The sequence below is a fragment of the Corvus hawaiiensis genome, chromosome 15 (assembly GCF_020740725.1).
Source record: "Corvus hawaiiensis isolate bCorHaw1 chromosome 15, bCorHaw1.pri.cur, whole genome shotgun sequence".
NCBI lineage: Eukaryota > Metazoa > Chordata > Aves > Passeriformes > Corvidae > Corvus > Corvus hawaiiensis.
The window spans coordinates 6,859,184-6,882,407 of NC_063227.1; the positions used below are offsets into that span (position 1 = coordinate 6,859,184).

At 55.7% G+C, this 23,224-nt stretch overlaps 1 protein-coding gene across 1 annotated transcript; it reads right to left on the bottom strand.

Moving 5' to 3' along the window:
- Positions 1-901: 901 nt before the first annotated feature.
- On the bottom strand, positions 902-21,842 carry NDST1 (N-deacetylase and N-sulfotransferase 1). The gene is made up of 15 exons (XM_048319906.1): positions 21,785-21,842; positions 9,665-10,564; positions 8,633-9,115; positions 8,330-8,417; positions 7,952-8,106; positions 6,709-6,894; positions 6,204-6,332; positions 5,861-6,043; positions 5,431-5,527; positions 5,170-5,293; positions 4,825-4,999; positions 4,446-4,616; positions 3,495-3,604; positions 2,665-2,767; positions 902-2,559 (listed from the first exon to the last, which is right to left on the bottom strand). The coding sequence occupies exons 2-15, from the start codon at positions 10,172-10,174 to the stop codon at positions 2,440-2,442; spliced, it is 2,634 nt and encodes an 877-aa protein (XP_048175863.1). The 5' UTR covers positions 10,175-10,564; positions 21,785-21,842; the 3' UTR covers positions 902-2,439.
- Positions 21,843-23,224: the final 1,382 nt, after the last annotated feature.

Genomic DNA, 23,224 nt, shown 5'->3' on the forward strand with positions numbered 1-23,224 from the left:
AGCTAGAAAATATCACTGGTGCCAAGGCGGGTGACAGGCAGGGGCAACAGATCCTCCCTCACACAGGGCTCTCCCGTGTCTGTGGGAGGGCAGAGACCTTCTCATCCTCCCGGGCACCCCATGGCCAGGGCATGGGGCTGAGCTGTGCTTGTGACCCTGTTAATTAACAAGCAATTAATTCAGGACTAAGCTGAGCACCAGCTGGGCCCACCTGGGGCAGGCCAGAGCCAAGATGGAGGTTTCCTTGCACATCATCTGAGGCTGGAAGCCAGCCCCAGACACTGCTTCCTCCTGGGCATGGGGACACAAGGAAGGGAACCATGGTGGGTGCATGGCCTGGACTTGCTCCAGCATGGCCAGGAATTAGCAGCCTCCTCTTCTGGGCAAGCAGCTCCATGGTTCCCCCCGGTTCTCCCCCTGCAGTCCTCTCTCCTCCATCTGGCGGCTCCTTCGGCACCACACATCGTTTGTCACTCCGACAGGTTCAAACAAACCCGTCTGGGATTAATTAGGCTCTGTCTTCGTTTCCTGCAGCGCTTCGCAGGGGCCGGGCAGCGGAAGGCGGTGGGGAGGCAGCAGACAGGCGGGCAGGCTCGGGCAGGCAGGGACTGGATAATGGGGCAGGGGGGAGAAGGTAAGCAGGGATCCCCCGGCCCCCCAAATGCCTGCCCCGGTGCTGAGGCAGTCGGTGCTGGATGCTGTCCCGGGAAGAGAAGGCTGTGGGCGCTGTGCAGCGGGGATGGATCCAGGACTAGAGAGCTGCTGCCACCTCGTGCATGGAGAGCTGCTCCCACATACCCCCTTCCTAACCCCCCCAAAGATGGGCCCAAAGGCAGCAAGAACCCCCAGGGGCAGGACTGGATCATGCCGGCGAGGAAAGACACAGGCAACAACCAGAAAGTAAAACCAGAGCCCCCCATTTATTAGCAGTCCGTTCAACAGGACCTTACACCAGTGCTTGGGAGCCTCCCCCAGCACAGCCCCCATGGCCCCATGTGCAGCTACAGGGGCTGGGGCTGAAACATCCAGGTGGGAACCCTGCTGCCAGTGGGGCCCCTCACATGGCGAGTGAAACACATCCACCCCACTGCCCTGGCCCCACTCTGGCAGCATCCTGGGCACTGCATCCCCCTCGGGCAGAACCGCTGCCATCCCACATCCTGCCATCCAAGCGGAAATGTGGGCCCTTTTCCCGGTAAACCCGTGATGGCTCAGTCTCATTTGCCAACAGTTCCCAGGGCGTGGGAGGGGCTGCAGCTCCGTACGGCACCACCAGTACAAAGATGTGTCTCCCAGTGGGAAACCTTCCTGTTTCCCCACTGACCTTTGTCCACTTCACGTGTAACAACCAAAGAGACCACGTAAAACCCTCGGGGTTTAGGTACAAATTCTGGCACTGAAGAAAAACACCTCCCTGCAAAATGGGAACCAAATGAACACCCACCCCACCCCCCCCTGCGTAAAACCCAACATTATTAAAATACTTTCATTTTTAATATTCAAGAGGTTTGAAGTTCTCAGCATCCTTCTGATTGCCGTTATCCCAATGTCTGTTCTGTCCCCGCGCTCTCCTCCATGCCAGGGTGTGCCGAGCACCACTCGGCTTTACCACAGGAAACACCACATGTGTACAAGATTGCAGGATGGGCCTGGGGGTCATGAGCATACTGGGACCAGTATGCCCAGACCAGCATGCCAGCCCCTTCTCCTGCTAGGCCACAGTCCCACCATGCTGCCCATGGAGGGGGAGCCATAGGTTGAGGAGCTTGAAAATGACAACAGAGATGACAATAGAAATTGTGCCCCAGTCTTTGAAAGAAAAATCCACCTTGTTCTCAGCTTTTCCAAGTAGGTGTTGGGGGAATCCAGCAAACTCTCCTGTTTCCTGCCATGGGGCTGATGGCAGGAGTGGGTCTGGGTTCCTCTGTGCTTTGGGTCTCCACCAGCTCCATCCCTCTGCTCCAGCTCAGCGAAGTCACCACCAGTGCACCAGAATGGCTGGACCAGGACCATCCTCAGACCAGGAGGTGAGGGACAGCTCTGGTGCTGCCCTCAGGCCCAAGGCAGTTGGAATCCATTTTGAGCAGAGAAAGGGGGAATTTATGCTACCTCCCCATACCAGAGCAGGGTGGGAAGGGACCAGGAATTAAAAAGGAAAAATAAAATGAAAGAGATACAGGTGTGGGGCAGGTGGAGAGGTAGGAGCACAGGGATTGCAGAGTTGGATCACTGCTCAGGCAGCCTCCAGTGGAGCCCTGTGCTCCTGGGGGTCCCCTCCAAGCCTCTGGTGCAGCCATACGCTCCTGGGGGTCCCCTCCAAGCCTCCAGTGACGCTGTGCGCTCCTGGGGTCCCCTCCAAGGCTCGGTATTGCTGAGAAGGTCCTGCTGGCACAGGGTCAGCCCCGCTCAGGTACTGCTGGGGGGTGGCAGCAGTAGCAGCTACCTGGTGCTCTGCAGCTCCTCCCGCAGCCAGGTGGGCAATGTCTGCCCCATTTTGTACAGGAGCTTGGAGAGCTCTATGTTATGGTCCCTGTAATAGTCCCGCAGGAAGGCGCGTGACTGCAACAGGAGAGCAAAGAGGAGCGTCAGGGGGACCAGCCCAGAGCCCGCCAGCCCAGCACAGCCCTGCTCAGGACCAGCCCAGGAGGCTTTCTGCATACTCACATCTGAATCCATCTCAGGGTACTTCCTCCCTTTGCTCTTTCCCAAGCATTTTGTTTTCCCTCCATCCAGAAGCTGACACCAGAATCCTTTCTTTGGATCAAACCTGCAAAGCAAGAGCTCTGCCTCAGCCCTCTTACCCACCTCACACCTTCCATGGACATCCTGCCCAGCAGGTCCCACAGGGCACTTCTCCACCTCTAGAACCCACAGCCCAGCTAACATCTTGTCATCAACCCCCTGGTACAACAGGTTCCCCTACAGCTGTGCAATAAGCAGTCCACCAAGGCTCATTCATTGCCATATTGAGGGAGCACAGAGTCTACCTGGGTTTAAGTACCATTTTCTGCGGCACTTTTGTCCCTGGATGCCCTCAAGTGCCCCACAGCACCTGGGTGGACATACATATAGGCAAGCCCTGGCAGAGGTAAATTACTATTTCTCTAGGAGCTCTGGAGGCTTCTCAGAGTGGGGTTTAATGGAAGGCTCAGATCAAGGTGACACCTGCAGAGGTACCACACAGCCAGCAGCTGCTCTCAAGCATGTACAAGGAGATGGAGTGCCAGGGCTCAATACCATCATCTGTGCCACAAATGCACTCCTGAACTCTGCTCCAGGAGCCCAGGACTGCTCTTGGGCTGCCTGGAGTGACCCCACTGTGGTGTCTGCATAGGTCTCAGGAAAAAGCCTGTCCTCATCAAAATCAACAGCAGCTCTGTAGAGAGGCCCAGGGCTGGGGGCTGCTCTGGGGCAGTGCTGGGTGTCCCCTGGCCAACCCACTGCATGGGAGCCATGGCAGGGTGGAGGAAGGAGAAGTTGGGGGAAGGACTCACGCCAGGGTCTTGTGATAATCGATGAAGTTGGTCACACCGAGGAATTTCTGGACTGTCTCCATCACTTTGGCAGGTTCCGTTCGGAGCAGCTTGCCATCCAGCACCAGGATCTGCAAGGAGCAAGGCAGGGTGGTGAGGTGTCACTGGCTCCCAGCCCTGCTCTCCTGAGGCAAGAGGACACCTTTACCATACCTTTGGACATCTCAGAGCCAAATCTGCCACCAGCCTGCACAAGGGCCTCCACTAAATATCAATGTGCCCTGGTGCTTCCTTACACCGGATGTAGGAAAATGAAATGCAACTAAAAGCCAGGGCCAGGACCCACCAGAACAACATCAGAGCTTCTGCTCAGGGCTACCCAGCCCACAGGCAGCTGGGATTGCAACACAGCTATTACACTAGCAGCAGGCAACTAGTAAGACTTCATGAGGTTAATCGACAGCGGAAAAATCATTCAGGGATTGTTCCCATACTCTCCAGCAGTGCTGCACTGTGCGGGTCACAGCAGGGCTGGCATCCAGCTCCCATTTTCCCTGCAGATGGCTTGAACTATGGGCAGCTTCACCTGCTATTTTTGTCCTGTTCGATGCCGTGGTGACACCAGACAGGGCAGCCCCAGGGGGGTCTGTGGCCAAGACGGTAACCCCACAGAGCCACCCACAGCCCTCTGCCCCCACTCCCTTTCAACCCTGCTGTGACAACCCACACAAGGACATCTTCGTATGTTATCCATCATCAGGTCCCCTTCTTGCACAGCACCTCCCCTGTGCCCCCTCTCCAAGTAATTTTACTTCTCCCCCCATGGTTTTTTAGGGTGCAAGGTAAACAGCTCCCATGGGAGCAACTCCACAGCGAACCTCGGATCCAAGAGCTCTTTCCCCCACACCCTTGCTTGCATGAGGGCTCTCCCCAGCTGCTGCCACTGTAGGACTGGGGTGCTCCCATCCCTACCTGGTTGGCGTGGTAGCTGTTGAGCCAGCGCTCGATGTGGGTGGCGTACCAGCCCGGCACCAGGCAGCGGTTCTGCAGGGTCCGCAGCTTCGGGGCAGCCTCGGGCCCCGCTGTGATCACCTCGTGGAAGGTGTATTTCAGGGCAACCGGGTCATCGTGAGCTCGCTGGTGCTGTCAGGCAGGAGCAAGGCAGGTTTGCCCCCAGGGTAACCCAAATCCTGGGCTGCCCACAAGGTGCAGTGGCTTCCAGGCCACCAGGATGTGTCCTCATGCATCACATGTTCCACCAACTAGTGTGGCATCCGCAGTCATCCCACATCCCAAACCAAGCTCACCATCCCACAAGACCGCACCATCCAGGGAAGAGGCAGAGGCTCACCTGATACCAGGAGTAGGCTCGATCTGCAGGGTTGATGAGGATGGTGATGATTTTGGCCTTGGACAGCAGGGCTGCAGCTCGCCGGGGAGCCACTTCAGAGTCAAAGTAGTTGGCACTTTTCTCAAAGTAGAAGTCAGAGGTGGTGTTGGAGGGGATGGGGAAGAATTCCATGTACCTGGGGGAGGCATAGTGTGAGGCTGGCAGACAGGCACCACAAGACGTCCCCAGCACCGCCCTCACAGGTGAGATCTCAGACACTCAGAAGGGAAATCCCACAGCACCACTGCTCCCCCTTCCCAAAGTTACTGGCACTCCCAGCACAGTCCCCACAATGCAGAGACCCACCAGTCGATGCCCTTGTGATAGTTGTGTCCATTGAAGAACTGTATCTCCTCGAAGGTCTCTGAGCTGGGGTAGTTGCTGCTCAGGTCCGGGTGCATCCCCAGGAAGAGATAAAGGGCAGTTGTTCCTTTGGACAGACAGATAGAGTTGACATGGGCCAAATCTCCCTCCAAGCTCTGCTTCAGGGCAGGAGGGCTGAGAGAAGCTCTTTGGGAGTGTGGGAGTCCTGTCAAGCCTCCCAGCACTGAAGGTGAAGGGAAGCACCTGTTTTTTGAGGCCCGATGATGAGAAGCTTCGGGAATCGGTCACAGGTCTTTTCTTTGGACCAAATGTCCTTGTGCCGTTTGTCTTCACAGGGATCCTGAAACACAGCGTGGAGGATCAGAGACAGAGCAGCCTGGATGGGACCCCACACCACTGCTCAGCCCCTCCACCCTGAGCAGACACATGGGGAGGCCACCCTGCTTGGCAGGCAGGACAAAGACCGGGCTTATCTCCAGGTCTACAGGGCAAACCCCTTCCTGGCACTGCCTGCAGAACCAGCGAGAGGTGAAAAAACACTGCTTACCCAGGGAATCAGAGGGAAATCCAGGTTGGAAGCTACCTGAGGCTCAGAGCAGGGCCAGCTATACCCCACTACCCTCTCCCAGCACAACAAACAGGGTCACTCCCCCTATTAAAGGCACAGGGGTACCTGCCATAGCGGGTCCTTCTCCTCGGAAAAGATCTGGAAGTATTTCTGTGCCAGCTGCACTGGGGGCAATGTCTGCAGTTTCAAGTTGGTCCAGGAGTTGAGGAAGCGGACCAGGTGCTTGAAGGTGTACAAGCCCAGGCGGTCGTTGCCGTAATTGGACAGATGGGTCATGAAGATGCTGATCTGAAGCCGAGAGGACAGAGCAGGGGTTAGAGGAGCTTCACCCAGCAACCATCTCATGCATCTCATCCCACCCTGGCTGGGAACACTGGGGACATCTCCCATAGCAGTGCCAGGACAACGCTGCAGGACACCTGTCTGTCTCTCCCCGGGCAGTACTTACAGGGTTCAGGAGCACAGTCAGGAACAGTTCACCCCCATTGATGATTTTGTCCAGCTCACTGGAGCCACCAGGGTATTCATTGTAGAAAATAGTGTGCGTGAAGAGGCCACAGGTTTGCCGGGGAAGCACCTGGGGTAGGAAAAAAGATATGGATGGAACAGGCAGAGGAGCCAGGGCAGTGAAATGGCCCCATGGTCTCCAGGCTTCCAGAGCTAGATCTCCTTCCCTTCCCAACAAAAAGAGGGAACCAGACCTCAACCCTTCAGAGGTCAGGACCAGTTATACTACTCCTCACCATCCTTGACTTGAAAACATACACAGAAGGGAAGGATGTGAACAGATGGAAAAGCCAAAAACTGTCCTCACACAAGCTTCACCCATGCAGGATGAGCAAGAGGGAACAACCCCCTCAAACTGGAGCTGTGCAGAAACCACCTGCCGAGGTTCTGGTTTTGGTGGGGGAGGCAGGAGAAGAGAAGCACCAGAGACAGAGCTGGGCACCCACCATGATGCCATTGTGGATGAAGCCGCGGCGGTAGCGAGCGGGTTTCAGGTGCGGATATTCCTCTGTGCTCGTCACTCTGATGGACCAAACCTGCTTCCAAGCCTCGTACAGCTGCACATGGACGGGGTACACGCCCGAGTGGTGGGGGGCCACAGCGTACCCCATGTCAGTGGGGATGCCATGCTCCTGCAGAGAAGAGAGTGGGGAATGGGTGACTGTGGAGACCCCAAAATCACAAACCAATCCCTCTCCATTCCCAGTTACAAACTGTCTAGTTGTGCCTATGGAGAGCAACCAGGGAAGGGCTCTGCATCCTCTCCTAAGCCTGACTGTCTCCACAAAAGGAATCCCAGGAACAGCCATGCTGGGTGGACACCCACTCCTCTGCTTCACTCAGACCATCCTCATCCCTGTCCTCTGCTGTCACCCACAGAACAGCCACAGCCAAGCTGTTCTGTGAAGAATGAGGAGATACAGTTATATAGGACTGCAGAGTGGTTTATATCAGTAGATACAAAACAGCCTGGAAATTCTGAGCTGGAACACTGCCCATCCTAAGTAGGAAAGGTCTGGTCTAATTAAGCACTTGAAATTATCAGATAATAAATTCAAGTTAGTTTGAAGATCCCTTTCTTCGGCCAAAGGATCCAATTATTAATAGGTCTGGCAGTTTGGATTCAAGACAGCTGTCAATCAATCACAGCATGAACTGGTGCCAGTGCAACACAAAGGACAGCCCAAAAGGACAGAGAACCCCTGAGCAAGCTGAAGGTCACAGCCTGCCTTTACAACCAAACATGTCCCTGCCAGTTCAGCCTGTAGAGGGAGTTTCCATCAGCCGGAGCCTCCCGGCACAGCCACCGCTCCAGGATCCCACATTATCACCCAGCACAGATTCACACGGTGCCAGGCTGAGCATCCCCCTGGGCTGCACCCTCTGCATCCCCACGGTGCCAGGCCAGGTGGGCACAGCTGCAAGGCACAGACAGGGTCTCTCCTTGAACAGCCACTGGGGCAGCTCACTGCCACAGGAACAAGTTGGCTGCTGCAGATAAATCCTTTAGCTCTAGGTACTAGAGCATAAATGGATTTACCCACAGAGCTGCAACATGAGGGACATGACTTAATGTCACCAGGTCCCTCTGCTCCAGCAAGCAGGGGCTTTTCCCTGGGAATCTTCTTTGCTCCTCTTCTACCATCCTCCCCTCACCACAAGCAACCCCACTGGCAGCATCTTACTCACGACAGCGAATTTCTTGTTTAAGGTCATCTGCTCGGCGAGAACTGACTGGTTGTGGAAGAGGTGAGGCTGCATGTGGCTCCACATGTGGGGGAACCACCAGAACTCCTTCACGTAGGACAGCAGCAGGTCATCACCTTCATCCTCAGCATCAGTACCTGTGGCATGACAATTGCTGTCACCACCGAGCATGGAGAGCTGTGTGAGCAGCTGGGGCAGAGGGAGGGGCAGCCCCTCTTGGTGGCCAGGTGATGGAAGAATAGGGTGGGATGCCTAAGGACCCTCCTGCAGCCCTGAGAATACCCTCTTTGAGCACCAACTGGTGCCCCAGCACCAGCTGTACGGCACCCACAGGAGAAGCGGTGCCCTTGCCCTCCTCACCTGTGTGGAAGAATTTCCCTGAGTATCCCAGGTTGAAGGTGAAGTTCGGGATGTGGGTGCGCAGCTCGTTCTGCGTGTCAAACAGTGCCTGGGAGAAGGGGAGAGAAAGCAAGGTGTCCTCAGCACATGGCCTCAGGGACAGGTGCCACATCAGGGCAAGCACCAATGTCCCTGAGAGCTCTGCAGAGCGGCTCCCAGAGGGACAGGGGAGGCTCTGAGGGCAGAAAGGTTCATCTCTGGAGCACCCCTGAGCAAGCACAAGCGTCCAGCCCTGCCCACCCAGCCAGGAGAGCACAGACTCACCTTGACATCTTCCACCTTCATGCGTGTGCCCTCCTTGCCCACAAAGATGTCATCGATGTCCACCAGGATGTAGCGGTCAAGGGGCAGGGACAACCTCTTGCCCGTCAGGAAGGAGACAGAGTCCACAAAGACCAACTTGTGCAGCCAGAAGTTGAGGTTGTTGCCGAAAAGCACTCTCTGGATGCCATCGTGGAGGCCCAAGTCCTGCATCACAGTGGTGTGCAGTGCAGCATCCACGCTCATGTGCGGGATGGACTCGGCCGACTTGGTCTTGGCCAGGAGGACAGGCTCGTAGGTGGAGTGGTTGGACTGGAAGACAGTCCAGTCCTCCCCAGGGAGCACACCCTTCTCCACCTCACTGGGGCGTGTGATGTAGAGCAGGGGCGACTTGGGGTTGATGCTGCAGTCCTTCAGCGCCAGGTTGGAGTGGAGGAAGAGTGGGAAGCCCTTCAGCTGGGCACTCAGAAGGCTGTTCTCGTTGGCCTGCATGGGGAAAATGGGAGCTAGAGGAGATGGGACACTGAAACAAGGCAGGGGCTCACAAGGAACACTAACAGCCACGGCAACAGAGGCAGTAGCTCACCGCACCTGGAGAACTGGGTTCTGGCTTCCCCCCGCTTCCTCTCTGGAGCATGGGGTGCCCTCATCCCCCTCACACACTCAATCCTGCTCATGTCCTATGTGCAAAGTGTCCCACGGCTGGGAGCACTTGGCAGGAGAAGGGCTGCAGAGTAAAATACCTGTTCATGCTTTTGGCAAACCCCAGCAAGGGTCACTGCTGGAAAACATGTGCTAAAAACAACTGGACTGATCCCAGAAGTGTGTTTTTTTCCTCAAAATCTCCAAAGGCTACACAGCCCTTCCAAAGGGAGAGAGCTAAGATGGTGCCCTTGCTAGAAGCTTGTGCCCCACACCAATTCATGCTGCTTGCAGAAAGCATGGGGAGGGCAAAGTCCCTGCGGGGCAGTAGGACACCAGGGCTCACACCCAGCCCGGCAGTGGGATCTTGGTTTGTCCCATGTACCCCCTTACCTTGAAGAAGCCGATGATGCCCACGCCGTACTCCACGCAGTACTTGTCCAGCAGCTCCCGGTTCCAGGCATCCAGGTTGACATATTTGAGGATGTTCTCATAGATGATGAGGGCAAAGCGTCCCCGGTCCTTGTCGGTCAGCGTGGGCATGTCCCCCTTCCCCGGGGCAATCTCTGTCCTGTATTTGAAACGACTCGACTCCAAAATGGCCACAATCTCCTGGCCCAGCTGGGAGTAGAGGCTCTCCACGAAGACCAGCACCAAGGGGTCTGTGCGGGAGGAGTCGGCCACCTTGAGGGTCTTCAGTGGCAGCAAACGGGAAGGGGCGACCTTGGGCTCGTCGCAGTCCGGCCCCGCCACGTCCCCAGAGGGCTCCAAGCCCCTTTTCCACCCATATAAATAATAAGCAGAGACGAAAACACTGAGCAGGCAGAAGGCAAAGAGCAGGAGCAACACCACCTGCGGAGAGAGCTGCCAGATACCCCGCCGGGCCCTGGCCAGCACAGTCATCCTTGCATCCGCTGGGTGAGGTGGGGCCCCTCTCCCCTGCCCGCCCCCTCCCCTCACGAGCCCCGGGGAGGGGAAGAAGCAACCAACCAACCAATAAAAAATTAGGTAAAATCAAATTGAATACTACTAATAAATTAAAATACTAGCAGGCCGCCTGTGCAGGCTCTCTCCCCTCCAGCAGTCGGGCGTCCCTCGCCGTCTGCTTCATGTCACCATGGCAGAGGCACCGAGAGTCCCCTTGCCAAGCCGAAATTCCTGTGGTGATGGCAGCAACGGCAGCAGCAGCTCCATGGCCTCAGCGGGGCGAGGGGGCGGCGGGCAGCCTCGGCGCGGTTCGTGGTGGGAATGTGGGCATGGTGGATCCCTGGTTCCCCGGCTCCACACAGCGCCCTGAGAGAGAGAGGTGGGATGAGAGGGCAGGGACGATGTCAACGCTGCCACTGTTATTTCTGCAGTGTGACAGCCCCAGCAGAGTCCTCAGGAGCTCACTGGCGTGCCAGGGCTTGCCACAATAACGCTGTGAGCTCCCAACAGCACCGGGGATGGAGCGGGAATGCAGCACACAGCCATGCCATGGGATCCTGGCCGTGGGTGCACCTGGAGTGCAGGTGCATCACTAGGTGCTATGGAGAGGAGCCCCCAGCCCCCTGTGAATCTCTGGTACCTCAAGCAGCTGGAGAAGCAGCCCTATTCCTCCCTGTGCCCAGTGGGAGCCACGCTGTGCCAAGGAGAATGGGGGGAGGTCTGAGCCCCCATGGCCCAGCTCGGCTGGCAGGGAGGGACATGGGAGGGAGATGGGCAGCCCGCCAGCCAGGCAGCTCAAGGCCGAGCCAGGAGCCGCCAGCCAAGGTCACTGAGATGGGCATATGGGAGTGTCCACGTGGAGCCAAAGCAACCTTGGGAATATTCTTCCCTTCCCTGTGAAAAGCTCTTTTGAAAAAAAAAAGGAAAACAATGAGCACTGCTTGACAGGAGGTGAAGCCACCTGGGGGACAGACTGATGCAGCTAATGTGTTTAAGGAAAAAAAGTGGCTTGCAGCACTGTCCCCAAACTCCTACCACTGTTGGGGACAAGGGCAGGAGTCCCTGCTCCTCCCAGGGAGAACTCCCTGTGTCCTGCCAGCACTGTGGCTGAGCACCCTCCCTGCTGACACCAGCCGGGCTCCTAACAGGATTAAACGTGGCCGACTGAGCGGCACTGTGGATTACAGACTGGGGCTTGGCAGGGTAATCCTGTCATCCCTGCCCTTCCCAGCAGAAACTCCCACTCCAGGCAGTGCTTCCCAACCCTGCCGACATGGCACTGCTTCAGTCAGGCCTCGGTAGGTGCTGCTGGCAGCCAGTCTCCTTCCAGCCTCCATCACTGTCTCCTCCTTCACCATCTCCATGACACACCAGCAACCTCCCCTTGCCGGCTGTGTGGAACACCTGGGTTTACTGACTTGTAATTTATCTTTGTGCACATAGATGATCTCCAGGCATGACCAAGAGAGGATGCACCTTCTCTCCTTAGCCCCTCGAGGTGTGTCCTGCCTGTTCCACCTCACTCCTTCAGCCCCTCCAGCATCCCTGGGACAACAGAACAGCCCTGCTGCGGTTTTGGGACAGGGCACTTCTCCAGGTCTGCTGATTTTAAGGATGTGCTTGCGCAGAGGGAGGCTCCCCTGCCTGCTTACAATCCCTAGGGATGCAGAGAGCTGGAAATGCATTATCCAGCGCCCTGGCTGTGCCATCCCACTCCCTCTCCGTTTCTTTCATCTGCCAGGAGCAGTGGGTACTGGCAGCTGCATTCCCACAGTGATACACGGGCAAATGGCAGCAGTGGGTTTGATGCCAAGCACCAGAGCCCGCACCTGATGGGCAGGACTGTGTGTCCATCCGTGCACCACCCTCCATGAAAAAGGGAATAGGGCTCTGCACCTACATCACCTGCCACTTCCAAGGGCACTTCATTAGCCCATTCTCTCCTAAGAGCTTTTAATTACAGTACTTAATGACCAGGCTTTGGAGACAGCATCTCTGGCCAGACACCGGCTGAGTCTCCCCAGGCTGCCACGTCAAAGCCTGCCCAGGGCAGGGGGCCAGCACTGGACCCCCGGAGCAGCCAGGTGTGAGCTGGGACCGGGACAGGCAGCATCCCGCCTCAGGCACCTGTCAGTGTGGCAGGAAGCAGGCAGGAATCCTGCTCTGCTGGTTCACCGCCAGAGCAAACCCTCCATGGGGAGGATGCCAAGGGCTTTGGGGCAATGCTGCAGGGTGGGGATGCTCCTGCCCAGGGCTTTCCCCATGCAAGTGGGTGCTGGCTGCATCCTGCCCAGCAGACCCCTGCACATCCCTGGCACTGGTGGGAGAGCTGACAGCTCAGTGCCGGGGAAGGAAGCAGGCTCATGACCAAAAGCACAAAAGAAGTCCTTGAGACCAACAGCTTTTCTAAAACAAAAAGGGAAACAAGATGGTAAAATTTAAAAAACCACAAGATCTGGCAAGGTGACAGCTGAGGTCAAACTTCCTTTTAACCTGATTTTTAGACGCTGCTCAGGTGCCTTTTAAAACCACAGTGATTATTTAAAAGGCACCAGCTGGAAATGTCAGCCTGAGTCCCACACACAGACCTCAGGCCCCCAGAAACGGAGCTGGCAGGCTCCCATCACCAGGCGGGTGCTCAGCCACAGCCGCACATCAAAGACCCCGGGAGAAAGAGCCCTGGAAAATGCTCTTTCCTCATGGGTTTCTGAGCAATGCCCTGGAACAGACTCCGCTGGAGAGGAGACTCAGTGAGGAGGCTTAGCCACCATGCTCTTAATCTGGCTGCCCTGACAAACACAATCAGCATCCAAGCAGCTTCCCGGCGTGGCTGGGAGCCCGGAGCACCCTGTGGAGCTGGATCCGACCCCAGGATGGGCAGGGAGCGCAACCAGGGGACAGGGAAGCCCTTTACTATCAGCTTGACTAAAGTACCTTTGCTTCTTCAAATCTAAGAGAGCTGCAGGAGGAAGGGAAAAATGGTTGAACAGCTTTTCAAAACCCACCCCCCAGTGCAGTTTGGGGACAGTGGTTTCTCCCTGCCCAGTTATTTTCCACAAATACTCCCTGGGGAACCACTGCACCCCAGAAAGTCAGGGAGGCTCTAGATGGGATGAGAGGGAATTTCCTTTAGTGGCTTACAGCACTCTTCCTTTAAATACCGGTGAGATTTTGTCGGGATGCAACGTGAGGATTAAATATAAGCAAGGAAGTGCAAGCAGATCCGGCGGAGAGGGAAGGGTCAGTGATCCCAGAAGACAACCACAGCAGGGTTTGATTTATTGGGGGGTGGAACAGGTCTGGCTGCAGGTGCAAGCAGTGAAGATCAGGCAGTTCACAAGTCCCAGCTGTTGGATAAATCAACTGTCCCAAGCCCATGGCCCAGAGATGGGAGGTGAGCTCAAAACCACAGGTGTGACAGAGTAAGAAATTGCTCACACATTTCCCTTGCACCATTTTGGAAAAGGCTGAAAGGAAGAAGCAGCCATCCACCTTCATGCAGAAGACACTGAGATTTTGTTCAAGAACCTCGGCCCCTGATTCGAGTAGCTCCCAAATCTCCGACATTCAACCCATAGAGATGAAGCCACATCCTAAACATCACAGTCAGGTGGGTGACCCTGCTCCCCTCCTGCTGGCACCCTTTGGGTGGGCACCCCTGCTCCTCACTCCTCATCATTGCAGGGAGAGACCCACCACTGCTGGGTAATCACCTCGTCACCACCATGCCAGCTCCACTTCTCCTTGTAAGCCAGCCCTGGGGGTTAACCATGGATGGAGGAGGATTTAGAGGCAGGATGCTAAATTGCATTGCACAGCTCAGCGATTTGCAATCACTCCCGCTTGCTCCAACACTTCCCCTATCCAACCACTGCAGGGAATGTGGACGGATCAGCCCCACCTACACATCTGCTGCATCTCCCACTTGAAGGCAAAACACTACTGGAAGGTCTAAATTTGGCCAGGCCAGGACTCAGGCCCCCAGCAGACAATGCTTATCCAACCCCACCTTTTGTCCTTCCCACATCTCACGGACCCTCACCGTGAGTATCCCCAGCGATCACCAACTGGTGCCCTGCAGCCCTGGGAATCAGCACTACCTGTAAAAGATGCACAAAAGCAGCCAAATTATTATTAATAGGTTTAAGTTCCCTCTAGAGGGAATCCCCTTCACTCACTGGTAATATTTAGAGGGCTACAGATCTAAAACCACTGAGCTAAGCACATCCTTAGAGAGAAGATTAATGCCATCACATTATTCAAGAGACAACTGCAAGCTCAAGACAGGGGAGGTTGCTTTGAAAATGAAAAAGTAATCGGCATGAAAAAATGGCCTTTAAACACCCACCTCTGCACCACTGCCTTTATCAGCTCTAAATGATAGTGATCCCAGCTACAGCTGGAAACATCTGCAGACAGCTGGAAGCACTGGCAAGGGAAAAGAGCTATCTCAGGGTGCAAAGGACCACTGTCTGTCCCTGTCCCCATCTCCTCCCTCCCCAGCCAGGGCTGCACCCACTGACCAAGAGAAGGCACAATCAGGAGATGATCTCCTCTACTGTGGTGTGTGGTGGTGTGATGATCCCACCAGCATGCTCCTGGAGCTGGGACACAAGCCCTGTGCCCCAGGAGATGAAGCTACAGCAGCCCAGGAAGAGGAACCCAGCATGAAAACTTCAACCACTGCAAAACCAGGAGTTTTTCCTTGTCTTGACAGCCTGGGTGAGCCTTTAGGATGGGCCCAAGAGACTTGGACAGAGGAGTGATCTGTATGGACATCCATTTGCCTCCTGCCAAGCTGCAAAGCCAGGGTGTCTGGGCAGGGGAGAGGGATGTGGAGCAGGCAGAGAGGGGAAAAACACAGAGAAGGACACAGAGGAGCAGAAAGGAGCTTGTTCCCATCACCCACTCGCCAGAGGTTTGGTAATGCCAGATAAGGAGGGTCTTATGTGGTAGATTACACAGGCTGTTTAAGCACTTTGCAAACAATAGTTACAACCTACGAGGGAGAAAAACACCCTGCTGTGGGAGAGGGAGATTCCCAGTGCTGCTTTCCTGAGGACACCAGCCTTCCGCCGGTGCCCAAGAGGTGCCAAGTTAAAAATGGACAGTGGCAGCCCTAGCAGCTGACCTTGGAACAGGCAGTGACAGGCAGTCCCTGATGCTGCTCCCACTGCAAACCCACCTGGCTCGGCTTCTCCCCTTCATGCACAGGCTGGATACGACCAAACACAAAGGAGTATCAGGAAAACTCATCGGTGATTTATAAGGTCTGGAGAACTTCCACCCCAGGAGGACTTCAGCAGGAAAATCCTCCCTTCTTCTCAGCTCTTTTTTTTTTTAAGATCTGATTTATAGAGCCTGGCCAGAAATGAGCAGTTGGAGCATTCACCTGGATTGCTGAACCAAGCTTCACCTTGACACCTCTCTCCCCTCTGGAAATAAACCTCTGGCTCTGCTGCCCACCCCCTTCCTGCTCCTAGGGGAAAGAAACCAATATGAGCAATGAGCCCAGTGAAAGTGGTTAAGAATTTTCACTTTTAAAAAGTTATTTTTAGTCAAAGTGTCCAGCTCTGGAAGAGGCATTTTTGCACCCAGAAAGCCCTGTTAGCACTTCAGTTTTACTGTGAGAGATAAAAGTAATGTTTTTCTCAGGTTTTCTTCAAAAAAACAATCATGAGAACAGCTCACCACTGCCTGCAGAGGGATGGAAAAGCAAAGTTCTGTTTGTGACATGTATATGCTGAATTTTTAGGGGAGAAAAAAACCTGAATAAATTTTTTTAAAAATTCAAATCCCTAAAAACAGGGTGAGGCTTCTGGAAGGCCATGATTAAAACTCTTCATGGCAGAGCAGCTGGCAAGCCCAGCTGGAGAGTGTCTAAGACTAGTTCTAGCAAACCCCACACCTTAAACCCACATCCCAAGGTCCTGTCCCTGCTAATCCCCATCTCCCACCCCTTTCCCCACCCTTGTCAGTGAGGCTGTACAGAGGAAGCCTCTGCAGAGGTCACCCCATTTCTGATCCTGGGGCACCGGTGGCTCCCACCTTCCTTGTCCTCAGCATCCTGATCTGGAAGAGCACCTCTCCATCTCCCAACACCCACATGAAACCAGTCTCCTCCACAAACTAGGCCAGCAATTAGCAGCAGCCATTAGCTTTCCTATGCCCCAGGGACACTGGGTTGGGCAGCTGATCCCTCAGCACCAATGATCCCCATCACCATCCCAACAAAACACCCCAACACCCCACAGCCAGGTGATGGTTCGGGTTGTGCCGCTGCAAGCCCCTCAGAAAAGCTGAAGCCCTTCACAGGTGACTCCTCCTCAGAGGTATTTTTTGTCCTTGAATCCTTGGGAACAGCCTCGGAGCAGAGCTTGGGGAATTCTCCCAAACCTTAATTGAAAGAGGCGCTTAACGAGGAGAGTTTCTTTTGTCTGTTAATTGAAACAGGTTCTTACCGACAAAACTCTCCATGAATTTTAAGTGGGTTCACAGGGGGAAAAAATCCACTCAATGAATTGGGTTTTCCTGCTTCGAAATGTGCCGTGTCGGTTCCTGTGGCTTTCCAAGCACCCGAGAGCCTTTCTGGATAATCGGGGCCTGAATCCTGAGTATTTTAAAAAGAAAAAGGACGAGGGGAAAATAATCTCACATGCATTTTTATATTTCACTGGAGTGGCAGCCTGCCCTCTCACAAGCAGGTTGCATGAGGACTCCTACCCAAAAAAACACGGACTGAAAGCCCCTCGATGCCACCTTTTGCTGCCTCTGACAATTGGCTTGGCCACACTTTTCCTGCAGAGATGCTGGTCCTGCCACGAGTGTGAGGGTGACACTGGATCTCAGAGACTCTCGAAGCAGCAGTGATTCCCTGTGCTCAGGCACGGCAGCACTGCGAGCCCCATGGCATGGGCCGGCTGCTTCCTTTTCTTGACAGCTTCCCAAGTTGGTAGGAGAGCAGAGGCATCCTGCCACAGAACTGCCAGCTGTTCTGGGGACCACAGGCTGCCCTGCGAGTGCTAACCCAGCCCCAAACCAGCACTTTTGCAAAGCAGAATCCATAAAATCACAGCATGAACCAGCTCACAAAGAGCAACTGACCCCCACCAGTGCCCACGTTCCAGAGAGTCCCTACAAGGATGGAGCTGCCTCCTCCTCCCAGGGGCTCCCTGGGATGCTACTGTCAGACCACATCCATCCTGCCTGATGCCCCAGTGCTTTGCTGAGCTGCCTCTGACCTCCACTTCCCTGCAGTCTGCCAGGACAGGCGCTGCCAGGAGCCCAAAGCACCCACAGGGCCAGGTGCTGGCAGCCAATATTGAATTAGAAGTCAGAGCAGTCCCTGCTGTGACGTGGGTGTGCTCCCGCCATGGCTCCCGGGGTGGCAGATCCTTTGGGAAGGGCTGGGCAGCACATGCTGACGCACAGGCAGGACACTTCCAGGGCCAGCATGCTCCAAGGTCATGACTGGGCCAGGCTGGAGGTCAGATCTTTTATTAGACCAATGGACACAGTTGGAAAAAGCGACACATTTTGGCCACGCAGGCATTCCTCAGGCCCAAGAGCACATCTGTTTTTTCCTAAAGGTATTAGTTAGGCTAATAAAAGACATTACCTCTGCATGCAAACTTTGTCACCCTTAAAATGTACCAGAGGCTGCAAGGCTCAGCAGCCCTGGGAAAACACAGGGAGCAGGAACAGGCACAGAGCACAGGGGACACTTGCAAGATTAGTTTTGTTTTCACCCCTAGAACAGCACTGGCAAAGCCCACACTTGCCCCCAACAAGCACAGCTTCTGCCTCTTGCCTCCCCTATTTTCAGATCCAGGTCTGAGGCTGCAAGAACCAAATGGCATGTCCATGGGAAGTCTGTTGCTTTGGTTTACCTGCTCCAGCATCAGTCCTGTCCTCTCCTTCTCCTCTGCAGGGGCTCCAAGGCAAGCAAATGCTCGAGGAACCAACCTGCCATGCTCCACCTGCACTGACTCCTTCCCTCCTGGCCTCAATCCCACTCTCCAACGTAAATCCACGAGAGCAGCAGTGTACCAGCACAGCAAGGGATGGATCAAGGCCAATGGAGGAGACTGAAAATGGCCTGAGCCATGTGTCCAGGCATTGACAGCACTTGCAGCCGCACTTCAGGACTATGCAGTTAACACTTTTTAATGCATCCCCTTTCTTTAAGAGCTCCAAGCCCTGGGGCTGCAGGGTTGTACAAGGCTGTGAAGGTGCAGCTGGTGTTGGGAAGGAAGGGGAATACTCAGTGGGGTACTGGGTTCTGCCAAGGCCAAGGCATGGGAAGCAGAGCCAGGAGAGCATCAGGCTACCCCATGGAGCAGGGACATCCTGGGGGCTGCCATCCTTCCTAACCATACCCAGAGCTATGGGATGAGACACACATCTCGGCAGAGAGAGCCAAGCCGGACACCCCTCACTGTACATCCAACCCTCAACATGCCCAAGCTCAGAGACTGGAAATACTTCTTCCCTGCTTTACCAGTGAATGTAAATTCCAAGATATTTTGGGCTCCCTGGCAGAAGTAGGACAACAGGGCAGAAATCCTAGAAGAGAGTCTTGATCTCTCCAAGACAATCTCCATTTCCACAGCTTTGACCAGATCAGCATCAGAGCTGAACTTGGGGCATGCCCACCATAAATACCAGGGCAGTTCCTCTTGGGATACCTCCCATTAACGGATCTCTCGACCTTCATAAACCCCTTTTGGAAGGCTTGTACCACCTGAAGGTAGTGCAGAGGATTCTGTCCCCTTCCCAGGGCAAAAGACTGCAGCAAGATCCTGCTGGTTTTGGGGAGGACGTGGGAAGCGAGGTGCTCCCAGCCCCAGCCCCCTGGCCGCCAGCCACAGTCACACGCAGGATTTACAGCTCGATATTGATTAGTCTTCTGCAAGCTCTGCCATTACAGTCGGTGGCTTTTGCAGGAAAACAACATGAATCATAAGTTACAGGCTGCCATCTCTCCATGTCCGCAGGGTGTGACTCATCCAGCCCTTCACGGGTCCGGCATGAGGGCTGCCCTGCTCCTCCACACCTGGGGACAGGCACAGAGCGGGCACGGGGGGCACCATCTCCCACTGGCACCTGGAGAGTGGTCTCAGCCCCTGAGGTTTGTAGGATGGTCTCCAAGAAAGTAGCATCACACTTTCCCTCCACTCCCCATGTCAAGTTCCAATATCACCAACACACACTTGACAGTGGCACAAAGCAATGCCACCAGAAACACACAAGGAAGTCAAGGGCTGTCATGACATCCTGAAGTTGGAATGGCTGGAAACATCAATGAGATAGACTGGAAGCCCCTGTCCTCTGAGGCCATGAAGCAAACACAAGACTTGGGAACTTAATATCTTGCTTCCCTTGTCTTGAGTCCTAACCTTATTCTGGCAGGCTCTACCTCAACAGCCAAAATAAAAACACAAGTCATTAAGGTACATCTTGAAGGCAGAATTATAAAAAAAAACCCTTTCAAGCAAAACCCTCCAAGACCCTGCCCCACACACAAAAGAGCCAAGAGAGCAGCTCCATCTCCAGTAGGCAGTCAGAAGCTGGCCGAGATCAGATACGTGGTGGGACCACAGCCCTCCATCCTCAGCCCAGCACCCAGAGATGTCCCAAAATCAAACCTGCTCATAAAAGCCTGTGGAAGGAGATGGGTAGGTGCTGATGGTGACACTCTGCAGCAGGGGCACACACGGCTGTGCCATACTTCAGCATGACGCTGTACTGAAGAAAATATTAATCATTCCCTCTTCATTCCAGCCTGGGTTTTGACTTACGAGGTGTCTTTTTCCTTCAGTTTAAATAACCACCACCAGCACATTAAGTATGTCCTGTTCTACAGTACTGACAGAGCCACACAGGAAGGGGGGAAAAACCCAAAACAACCTGTAAGGGAAAGTCTGTTTGCCTGGGATGGATTTTCCATCCCCATCCAAACAAAATCATACCAGACCCACCAGCTTCCCAAAGGCACAGGAAGCGGGAAAGGCTTTGTGCGTGTGAGCTTCCCCATCAGCATCTGTGTCCAGTGCCTGCAGCTCCAGGTTGGAAGGGACAAATCTGGGGGCTGCAGCTGGTGGGGTGTCATGGCATGTACTGGGGCTGGGCAAGGTGACCCTGATGGGTGGCATGGGGAGGTCCTAGCTTCCTCATATCCACACATGGATGCCCCAGCCATGGAGTGGCACTGAGAAACATGAATTTCGCCTTCACTGTCCTTGCCCAAAATGAGCACTGACACAGGCAAAGGGAAGATGCCCGGCCATTCTGACAGAGACCAACAGCATTGGGGTTTATTTTCCGGCCGTATCAAGTCCCGCACGTTTTTTCTATTGTTTAATTTCCTTCTTCTCCACCCACGGCAAGTTCACTCAGAAGAGAGGAACTTATTTCCTATTGAATTTGTCCTGGTTGTTTTATTTGGAAAAGGACAGCTTCCTCAGCCCTGGTCCCCATGTGCAGCCGAGGGGAGCAGGCATGAGGCTGCTCACCTCCCCATCTTCACCAGCCCAGCTCCAGTAAAAACAAATCTCGAGATGTGAGTAACAAAGACGCTGCTTTGCTGCAGGAAGAGCTGCTGTTCCAAGGCTGCCGGTGACAAAGGGGCACTGCAAGGTGCCGGTTTCCCAATCCTGTGAGCACCACCGTTAGTGGGAAGACAACCATCCCCACGGTGTGCTGTGGCAGCAGCTGGCTGGGATCACGAGACGGGAGAATCCCGGTGCTGTGATGTGACTGCAGTGCTGGGAGGGAGCACCAGCCTCGATGGGAAGAAAAGCCTTCCAGGTGATGCCAAAGGTCGCCCAAGATGGTGTGGCTTCTGTGCCGCCGGGAATCAGGGGCTGCCCCCATCTGCGGGGGACAGCCTGCCTGTGTGGTGGTGAAGGCAATACCAAACGACTTGGGAAGATTATACACAGCTATGCACGAGAGGCCCAGGAGCTCACCAGCGGCGGAGAAAATGCCAGGACCTCTTCCAGAGAGGGTGGTGAGGTGCTCCACAGGAGTGCCCGCCAGGCTGGGCAAGCCGTGCCATGCGCCAGGTGTGCACCTCCAGACCGGCTCTGGCCGCGCTACCCTGGTGCTCCGCTCCTGCCCGATTTTAGCTACCACCACTCGCACTCCTCGGGAGCGGGGACGCCTCAGGCCTCGCACCCCGCGCCTGACGCCGTGCTGCAGCTTGGCCTCGACTGCTCCTCGGCGGTGCCCGGCAGCGGCGGGGCGAGGGCACCCCCGGGCACCGCGCGGCCTCGCCGCCTCCTCCGAACCCCCATGCGGCGAGACCCCCTCGGCCTGGCGGAGCCGCGGGACGGCTCGGGGCGGGGGGCTCCCCGCCGGACCCCCGCTCCACCCGGCCGGCTCCTCCCGAGGGCACCGGGCCGTTCCGCCGCGGGGACGGGCGGGGAGAGACGCCGTTCCCGGGGGACGGGAGGAGCCGCCGGGCCCGGTTCCCGGCGCAGCCCGGCCGGGGCGGTGCGAGGCCCGGCGGCCCCGGCCCGCGCTGCCGCCCGCCCGCTCCCCCGCCCGCCCTTTGTCTGCGCCGCCGCCCCGCTCGGGCCGTACCTGCCGCCGCCGGGCCCGCTCCGCTCCTCTCCGCTCCCCTCTGCCAGGCCGCCGCCGCCGCCCGCTCCGCCGGCCCGGCCCCGCTCGGCGCGTCCCGCCCGCCGCCCGGGCAGGCACCGCCCCCGCCGCCCCCCGCCAGCACCGCCCCGGGGGCCGCGCGGGGCTCCGCGGCTCGGCCGGAGCCGGGGCTGGGTCGGGCTGCGGCCGATCGCAGTGCCGGGGGCAGCGCGGGGTTTGGGGCTGCCCCTGCCGCACGTGCCCTGCCCAGCGCAGCCGGCGGCTCCTCGCCCCCTCCGGCCCCCGGGGTGACCGTGAGCCGGGCGATAATCCCGCGGCGGGAGGGCTCAGATCCCTGCGCCCGGGGTGCCTGTGATGATCCATGCGCCCGGCGATGCTCCCACCAGGGCCCCACATTCCCACTGTTTCCTGGGATCAGTACGATGGGGTGTCCAAAAGGTACAGCCCAGGCTGTGTGTTTGGTGTAACTGGGGTGTCAGGCTGATGGCTCCTACACAGAGCCTTTTCATCCTTCCCCCAGTGTGCACACACCCTTTGTGTCAGATTTTTAAAGTCAGTCAAGCCTGAGGTTGTCTCCAGCCTCCTCCCCATCCGCAGAACCCAGATGTCGTTTCAGGGTGCTGGTATCACATCGTTTCAGCTTTTCCTCCCTGACTTCAAGATAAGCTCAAGGGCCACATCCAAGTTACTGGCTGGCTGCCTCTGACCTGCATGCACACAAAATTCCCTTCATTCCTCAGAGAGGGGGAAAATGAGCTGCTCTACTCCTGCCCTGCCCTCGGAGGCTGCTGGGGGCTGGCCGGCATGTGGAGACACACTCCAGTCCAGAGTTAATGACCCACACGAGCCACCCAGGTCTGTCTCATTGCTCGTGTTAGAAGGGATGTGGTACTTTAAGACAAGCCTGTCAGGTTTCGTGTCCAGCCCATGGGGATAAGTTTCATGTCCAGCCCACAGGGATGAAATGTGGCAGAAGGTCTGCTGGGTTCAGTTTAGGCAGCATACTCTGGGAGAGTTTCCGACTGAACAAGAGTCGAGGAAGCAATTTCAATCAAATGGAACAAGCAGATAAACAAACAAAAGGAAAACAAGAAAGGAAATTGTAGAGAAAGAGACGCAAAGAATGGCAGGCTATTATGGCTGCACATTTTCTAAGTGTTCATTGAAGTCAAAGACTTCTTATCCTTAAACATTTCACTTCCCCCACAAGCATTTTCTCTGAAGATCTCTGAATATTTTGCAAATGCCAAAGTTACTTGAAAGCTCAGAAAACAAAAAGGGACAAACAGCAAGTTTTTCAACTGTGAACTGCTGTAAAGGGTATTAAAGGGATTATTTTTTTTTCAGCCTTAAATGATTTGCAAACTCAGCCTGAAAAAAGTATCTCCCCTGGGAACAGCATTCTGAGGCCATGCTAACCTC

What these genes read in the sequence shown, in the direction of transcription:
- NDST1 (XM_048319906.1), bottom strand. Translation starts at nt 10,174, where the DNA reads ATGACTGTGCTGGCCAGGGCCCGGCGGGGTATCTGGCAGCTCTCTCCG. An exon ending in AGAAGGACCCGCTATGGCAG is followed by an intron (nt 5,528 to 5,860) that starts GTACCCCTGTGC and finishes GCTGTGTTTCAG; the next exon opens with GATCCCTGTGAAGACAAACG. An exon ending in ACAGCTACCACGCCAACCAG is followed by an intron (nt 3,605 to 4,445) that starts GTAGGGATGGGA and finishes TGCTCCTTGCAG; the next exon opens with ATCCTGGTGCTGGATGGCAA.